Source organism: Pongo abelii, chromosome 14, assembly GCF_028885655.2.
Source record: "Pongo abelii isolate AG06213 chromosome 14, NHGRI_mPonAbe1-v2.0_pri, whole genome shotgun sequence".
Lineage (NCBI taxonomy): Eukaryota > Metazoa > Chordata > Mammalia > Primates > Hominidae > Pongo > Pongo abelii.
This window is the reverse complement of record NC_071999.2, coordinates 52,261,687-52,269,650: the sequence shown is the minus strand read 5'-3', so window position 1 is coordinate 52,269,650 and position 7,964 is coordinate 52,261,687. Positions and strand designations below refer to the sequence as shown.

At 37.6% G+C, this 7,964-nt stretch overlaps 1 protein-coding gene across 1 annotated transcript; it reads right to left on the bottom strand.

The window, feature by feature from the left end:
- Nucleotides 1-5,524: 5,524 nt before the first annotated feature.
- Nucleotides 5,525-5,766, bottom strand: LOC112128563 (guanine nucleotide-binding protein G(I)/G(S)/G(O) subunit gamma-5-like). Its single transcript, XM_054529570.1, is given in 2 exon segments — nt 5,525-5,734; nt 5,737-5,766. Coding segments are annotated over 2 exon segments (216 nt in total). The 3' UTR covers nt 5,525-5,548.
- Between the last annotated feature and the right edge of the window lie 2,198 nt (nt 5,767-7,964).

Below are 7,964 nucleotides of genomic sequence, written 5' to 3'. Positions count from 1 at the left end.
AATGCTCCATGTACTGATGAATAGAATGTATATTCTGCAGGTGTTGGGCAGAATGTTCTGTAAGTATCTATTAAGTCCATTTGCTCTAGGGTATAGTTTACGTCCATTGTTTCTTTGTTGACTTTCTGTGTTGATGACCTGTCTAGTGCTGTCAGTGGAGTATTGAATAACTCCACTATCATTGTGTTGCTGTCTATCTCATTTCTTAGGTCTAGTAGTAATTGTCTTATAAATTTGGAAGCTCCAGTGTTAGGTGCGTATGTATTTAAGATTGTGATATTTTCCTGTTGGACAAGTCCTTTTATCATTATATAATGTCCCTCTTTGTCTTTTTTAACTGCTGTTGCTTTAAAGTTTATTTTTTCTGATATAAGAATAGCTACTCCTGCTTGCTTTTGGTATCAGTTTCCATGAAATATACTTTTCCACCTCTTTACCTTAAGTTTATGTGAGTCCTATGTGTCAGGTGAGTCTCTTGAAGACAGGAGGTACTTTATTGGTGAATTCTTATCCATTCTGCCAAATAAGTGGCGCATTTAGGCCATTTACATTTAATGTTAGTATTGAGATGTGAGGTACTATTCTATTCATCGTGCTGTTCATTGCCTGAATACTTTTTAAAAAAAATTTGTTTATTGTTGTTGTTTTATAGGTCCTGTGAGATTTGTGCTTTAAGGAGATTCTATTTTGCTGTATTTTGAGAATGAGTTTCAAGATTTATAACTCCTTTTAGCAGTTATTGTGGTCCTGGCTTGGTAGTGGCAAATTCTCTTAGCATTTGTTTGTCTGAAAAAAATCTGTATCTTTTCTTCACTTATGAAGCTTAAATTCTTGCCTGATAATTGTTTGTTGAAGGAGGCTGAGGATAGGGACCAATTCCTTTTAGCTTGTGGGGTTTCTGCTGAGAAATCTGCTGTTAATCTGATAGGTTATCCTTTATAGGTTACCTGATGCTTTTGTCTCACAGGTCTTAAGCTTCTTTCCTTTGTCCTGACTTTAGATGACCTGATGACTATGTGCCTAGGCAATGATCTTTTTGCGATGAATTTCCCAAGCGTTCTTTGAGCTTCTTGCATTTGGTTGTCTAGATCTCTAGCAAGGCCAGGGAAGCTGTCCTTGATTATTCCCTCAAATATGTTTTCCAAACTTTCAGATTGCTCTTCCTCCTCAGGAATGCCAATTATCCTTAGGTTTGGTTACTGAACGTAATCCCAAGCTTCTTGGAGCTTTTGTTCATTTTTTAAAATTTGTTTTTCTTTGTCTTTGTTTAATTGGGTTAATTCAAAAACCTTGTCTTTGAGCTCTGAAATTCTGTCTTCTGCTTGTTTGATTCCACTGATGAGACTTTTCAGTGTATTTTGCATTTCTCTAAGTGTGTCCTTCATTTCCAGTTGTGATTGTTTTTATTTAGCTATTTCACTGAATATTTTTCTCTTCATATTTTGTATCACTTTTTTTACTTCATTAAGTTGGACTTCACCTTCCTCTGGTGCCTTCTAGATTAGCTTAATAGTTGACCTTTTGAATTCTGTTTCTGGCAATTCAGAGATTTCATCTTGGTTTGGATCCATTGCTAGTGAGCTGGTGTGATTTTTGCGGGGGGGTTAAAGAACCTTGTTTTGTCATATTACCAGAATTGTTTTTTTCTGTTTTTTTCCCTTTTGGGTAGACTATGTCACCAGAAATATCTGGGCTCAAGAGCTGCCATTCAGGTTCTTTTGTTCCAGAGGTTCTCATTTGATGTAGTGTTCTCCCCCTTTTCCTAGGGATGTGGCTTCCTTAGTGCCAAACTATAGTGAATGTTATTTCTCATCTTGATCTAGCCACCAAATGGAGTTACCAGGCTCTGGGCTGGTACTGGGGGGTGTCTGCACAGAGTCCTGTGATGTGAGCCATCTTCAGTCTCTCAGCTGTGGATAGCAGCACCTGCTCTGGTGGAGCTGGTGGCAGGGGAGTGAAATGGAGTCTGTGAGGGTCCTTAGTTGTAGTTTATTGCACTAATTTTGTGTTCTTTGGCCTCCTGCCAGGAGGTGGTGCTTTCAAGAGAGCATCAGCTCTGCTAATATAGAAGTGATCATGTGGTAGGTGGGGCCCCAGAGCTCCCAAGAGAATATGTCCTTTGTCTTTGGCTACAAGGGTGTGTAGAGAAAAACTATCAGGTAGGGGCAGGGTTATGCAAGTCTGAGCTCAGAGTCTCCTTGGGCAGGGCTTCCTGTGGCTGCTATGGGAGATGGGGGTGTGGTTCTCAGGCCAATGGAGTTATGTTCCCAGGAGGATTATGGCTGCTTCTGCTGTGTCATGCAGGTCACCAGGGAACTGGGAAAAGCTGGCAGTGACAGGCTTCATCCAGGTCCTATGCAACCCAAAAGGCTGGTCTCACTCCCACCCTGCCCTCTTAACAGCACAGAGTTTGTTTAACGGCAGTGGGTGAGCAGGACTGAGAACTTGCCCCAGGCTACCAGCCTCCTGGCTTTCAGGTTTCATGCCTCCGCACCTGCTATGGCTTCTGTGCTGTGTCTGCACTCCAGATTCACCCAATCTTCAGAGTTCTGTCCAGGGATCTTTGCATTCTGTCAAAACCGTTACAAAGTTCAGCTGGAAGTTTCCTTCTTTCTGTGATCTTTTCTCAGTTCCTCTGGCAGCCCTCCCCAAGGACCTCTGCGAGACAAAGTCAGAAATGGCTTTCCTGGGGACTGAGAAAGCCCATAGGGCTCTTTCCGCTGCTTCTTCTACCCCTGTATTTTGCTTAGTTCTCTCAAGTTGTCTCAGCTCCAGGTAAGGTCAAATCCTTCTCCCATAATCTGGACATTTATGTTCCCCACTGAGGGTGTGTGTCTGGGAATGGACTATCCCTCTTTCCCACTTTCACCTTTGGGCACTCACAGTTTTTGGGCTGTTTCCTGGGATCTGCAGGAGCAATCTGCTTCCCTCAAAGGGTCTGTGGATTCTTTCGGCCTTCCTGGTATGTTCCTGTGGTAGTTCTTGGAGCAAAAGTTCATGTCTCCACACACTGCTCTATGAGTCTGAGTGGAAGCTGCAATTCAGTCCTGCCTCCTATCTGCCATTTTTCTCCCTTCTCGTATTAAATATTTAAATCTAAGACCTAAAACTATAAAACCATGACAAGAAAACCTTAGAAAAACTCTCTGGGACATTAGTCTGGGCAAAAATTTCTTGAACAATACCCCACAAGCATAGACAACCAAAGCAAAAACGGACAAGTGGGATCATATCAAGTTAAAAAGCTTCTGCACAGCAATGGAAACAATCAACAAAGTGAAGATAAAACCCACAGAATGGGAGAAAAATACCCATTGCAAACTACCCATCTGGCAACGAATTAATAACCAGAATATATAAGGAGCTCAGACAGCTCCCTGGGGAAAAAAATCTAATAATCTGATTTAGAAATGGGCAAACATTTGAATAGACATTTCTCAAAAGAAGCCATACAAATGGCAAACAGGCATATGAAAAGTGCCCAATAGCATTGATCATCAGAGAATGACAAAAACTACATGACATATCATGTCACCTCAGTTAAAATAGCTTATATCTAAAAGTCACACAATAACAAATACTGGCAAGGATGTGGAGAAAAAGGAACACTGTACGCTGTTGGTGGGAATGTAAATTAGTACAACCACTATGGAGAACAGTTTGGAGGTTCCTCAAAAAACTAAAAATAGAGCTACCATACGATCCAGCAATCCCACTGCTGGGTATATACCCCAAAGAAAGCAAATCAGCATATTGAATAGACATCTACACTCCCATGTTTATTGCAGCACTAATCACAATAGCCAAGATTTGGAAGCAAACTAAGTGCCCATCAACAGATAAATGAATAAAGAACATGTCATAAATATACACTGTGGAGTACTAGTCAGCTATTAAAAATGAGATCCTGCCATTTGCAACAACATGGATGGAAGGGAAGGTCATTATGCTAAGTGAAATAAGCCAGATTAAAAAAAAACACAACATGGCATGTTCTCATGTATTAGTGGAATCTAAAAATAAAAACAATGAAAACCATGGAGATAGAAAGCAGAATAATGGTTACCAGAGACTGGGAAGGGTAGTTGAGCCTGAGTGGGGTGAGGTGGGGATAGTTAATGGGTACAAAATATAGTTAGAATGACTAAAACCTAGTATTCGATAGCACAACAGAGTGACTACAGTTAATTATAATTGTATATTTTAAAGTAACTAAAAGAGTGTAATTGTTTGTAACACAAAGGATAAATACTCAAGGGGATGGATACCCTATTTTACATCATGTAAAATAGGTATATATTTTTAATTTTTGTGGGCACATGCTATGTGTATATATTTATAGAGTAGACAAGATGTTTTGATACAGGCATGCAATACCCAAAAAAATATACCCACAAAAATTAAAATAAAAACTTTTTTCAAAAAGTAAAGAGAGGAAAGTAGGACCTTTGGGAATACTATGAATATATGAAATATGGATAAATACTCAAGGGAATGGATACCCTATTTTACATCATGTAAAATATTTTTTACATGATGTAAAATGTAAAAAAAAAAAACTTTTTTTTACATCAAAAAATAGTATTTTACATGATGTAAAAAGTAGGTATATATTTTGAATTTTTGTGGGTACATGGTAGGTGTTTATAGAGTACATAAAAAATGTTTTGATCCAGGCATGCAATACCCACAGAAATGTACCCACAAAAATTAAAAAATTTTTCAAAAAGTAAACAGAGGAAAGTAGGAACTTTGGGAGTACTATGAATATATTAAATTCATAGTGCTATGAATATATGAAAGTACTGTGAAATATGAATGGTGCTAAAGAAATGCAGCAAACTCAATAAATAAACCTAGAGACTAAAAAACATGTAGTGAGTCTTATCCTCCTCACTTGGCCAATCTGCCTTTTAGTTGGTATATTTAAATTATTAATGTTATGTAATTATTGATATATCTGACATATTTCTTGTTCTGCTTGTTTCCTCTGTTTTTCCTTTTCTGTTTTTTTTCTGCCTTCCTGTAGGCTACTTGAATTTTTTGGAATTTAATTTTTACTTTTCTGTAGTTTTACTTTTGTAATTTTTTAGATCTTTTTGTGTGTATTTTTTAGTGGTTGCTATAGATATTACATTATAGAAACATAACTTATTACAGTATATTGGTGTTGACTTTTTACCATTATGAATAAAATTTAGAAATCACACCTCTCCTTTAAGTCCTTTTAATCTTTCTCATTAATCATACAAAGATCTTATATATTTTCTCTATATACATTGAAAATCTCATCAGACAATATTGTCATTTTTATACTAAGTATTTTATTGTTTGTTTCTGCCAGTGTATATAATACAATTAACTTGTGAAATAGAAATTCACGGAAATTTGGAGAGGTAGACATTAAGGATTGATAAAAGTAAACGTCTGCGTATTATGGCACATGTATTACAGGCATAAGCTTTTGTACGTGCTTCAAGTTTAGTGCTCTTGAATATTCACTGGTTCATGAGAAATAGTTTGGGAAACCTTTGAAAGATTCATTTTACTACGAAAAGGAACAGACCTTCTGGGGTCTGAAGGGATTCATACTTGAAGATACTCCAGTCAGCAGAGGTCTGTCTTGTTGAACATTCTGCAGACAGAATTGTTCCAAGTCTGCAGCTGCCTGGGAAATGTTTACACTGTTAAGCCTTGGCTCCAGCCAGAGCTGTTGAACCACTTTTTTTCATAGGAGAAAGTGGTTACACTGGAGGAACCAGACATGGCACATGCAAGAGTCTGACTGATTATTGGGTTGGTGGGTCATGGGTCCAGGGGTGCCAGATAGTAGAGCGATGATTGTCATTTTCATCACAATCATCAAACATAATTTAGAAACTTAAGGGGATAATAAAAGTCTATTGTATTTCCCATCTTTTCCTCCTTTCATTGTTCTTCCTCCCTTCATGATGTTCCAAAATACTTTTCTTTCTAATTTTCTGTTTTAAGAATTTCCTTTAACAATTATATTAGCATAGGTTTGCTAGTAACAAATTCTCTTAATTCTATTTCATATGAGAATGCCTTTATTTCTCCTTCATTCCTGAAAGACATTTTCACTGGATACAAAATTCTGGGTTGACAGTTCTTTTTTCTTTTGGTCCTTAAAAAATCCTATGCCAATTTGAGGGGATAATCTAGACTTCTTACTCAGTCTCTGTTTATACCTTGGGTGAGGGATGACATCTCACTATGCCTGCTCAAATTGCCCCCACTGACACTACAGGGTAGGGGCAGTGCTTATTATTATCCAGTGTATTTGAAAGTCCTGGCTCCACACTCAAACTTCTCTGATCCCATCGCAGTGCTTTACCACACACACAGCCAGGTGAGGGTGGAAGCTTTGGAAGACTAAGATGAGTTAAGGCCAGAATTTTTTATGTAGTGTTTGCTTGAAGTAGGACAGTTACTGTCTAAAAGTTTTGTGTCTTGCTATGCTGCATCTCTCTTGCTCCTTTGACTAGAAAGAGTAGGCTTTTCTTAGGTCCCTCTTGTCTGAACACATTGGTATTTCCAGTATTTAAGCACCCAGTGGGACATATACGAAGCAGAAAGAAAACCCAGGAAACTCATTGTCATCTTGTCACTCAGGACCTGAAGTCCCTGGCCAATGTGCCTTCTTCTTGCCATCTTTCAGAGCATTCCTATGTTTTTCTTATATGCAATATCATAGGTTTTCAATGGTACTTAGTGGGAAGAAAAACAGAGGAGTTCATCTACTACATCTTTTCCAGAACAGAAAATCCAATCACATTTTAAAAATTGGGTTGTTTGCCTTTTTATTATTTGGGAAGAACTGACATCTTAAAAATATTTAACCTTTCAATCAATAAACATGGTTTATATCTTCATTTATTTAGATGTTGTTGAATTTCTCTCAGTAAAGTTTTCATTTCTACCTTGAAAATCCCCATTTCTTTATTCACTATGTCCGTTTTCCTTTAAATTAGCAAACATAATAACTGTTTAAAATCCTTATCTGCTAATTCCAATATCTTGATCCTTTCAGTGTCTGCTTCTTGTTTCTTCTCTCAATAATAGGTTATATTTTCTTTTTTAACATATCTTACCAGTTTTATTTATTTAATTAATTTTTTTTTTTTTGAGACAGAGTCTCATTCTGTCACCCAGCCTGGAGTGCAGTGGTGCAATCTCAGCTTACTGCAACCTCTGCCTCCCCGGTTCAAGTAATTCTCCTGCCTTGGCCTCCCTAAAAGCTGGGATTACAGGTGTGTGCCACTACGCCTGGCTAATTTTTGTATTTTTTAGTAGAGATGGGTTTCACCATGTTGGCCAGGCTGCTCTTGAACTCCTGAGCTCAGGTGATTTGCCCGCCTTGGCCTTCCAAAGCGCTATCTTACCAGTTTTAAAATCTTATTCGGAATACTGTGTTTTAAGCAACAGTGGAGACTAAAGTATGATTTTCTTTTAATTTTATTTTGTTGTCGCTAGAGGTTTCAATGCTATCTTCTCTCTGACTGCTAGAATAGGGGCTATTTATTCAGATTTCAAAAAAGATCAAGTTTAACTGGTACTGGTTCACAGCTTTAATAAATTCAATTTAACTTTGGATAACATAGTTTTCAACCTCTCACACTGCTGCTATCATGTTACTGACCTCTATATTCTCAGCAGTATTTGAGCTGGAAAAGAGTTGTGACTCAGTTTTAGATAGATTTGATTAACCTTTGGATTGAATCCCACCAGGGGTCCGGAATTCAAGTACCAGTAGAGTCACTAGCACCTTCTTTACTGCTGCCTTCTCAGTAAAATTTTGTAGATAAAAGAGAATTATTAAGTTGAGTGATATATTTTTTGTATTTAGGGATCATCTAGATCTCTATTTTTCCATATCACCTTAAATTTAAAAGTTCAATCTATTTTACTTTCCCTTGCAGTGGTATCTATTGTAGGTTTTCCTT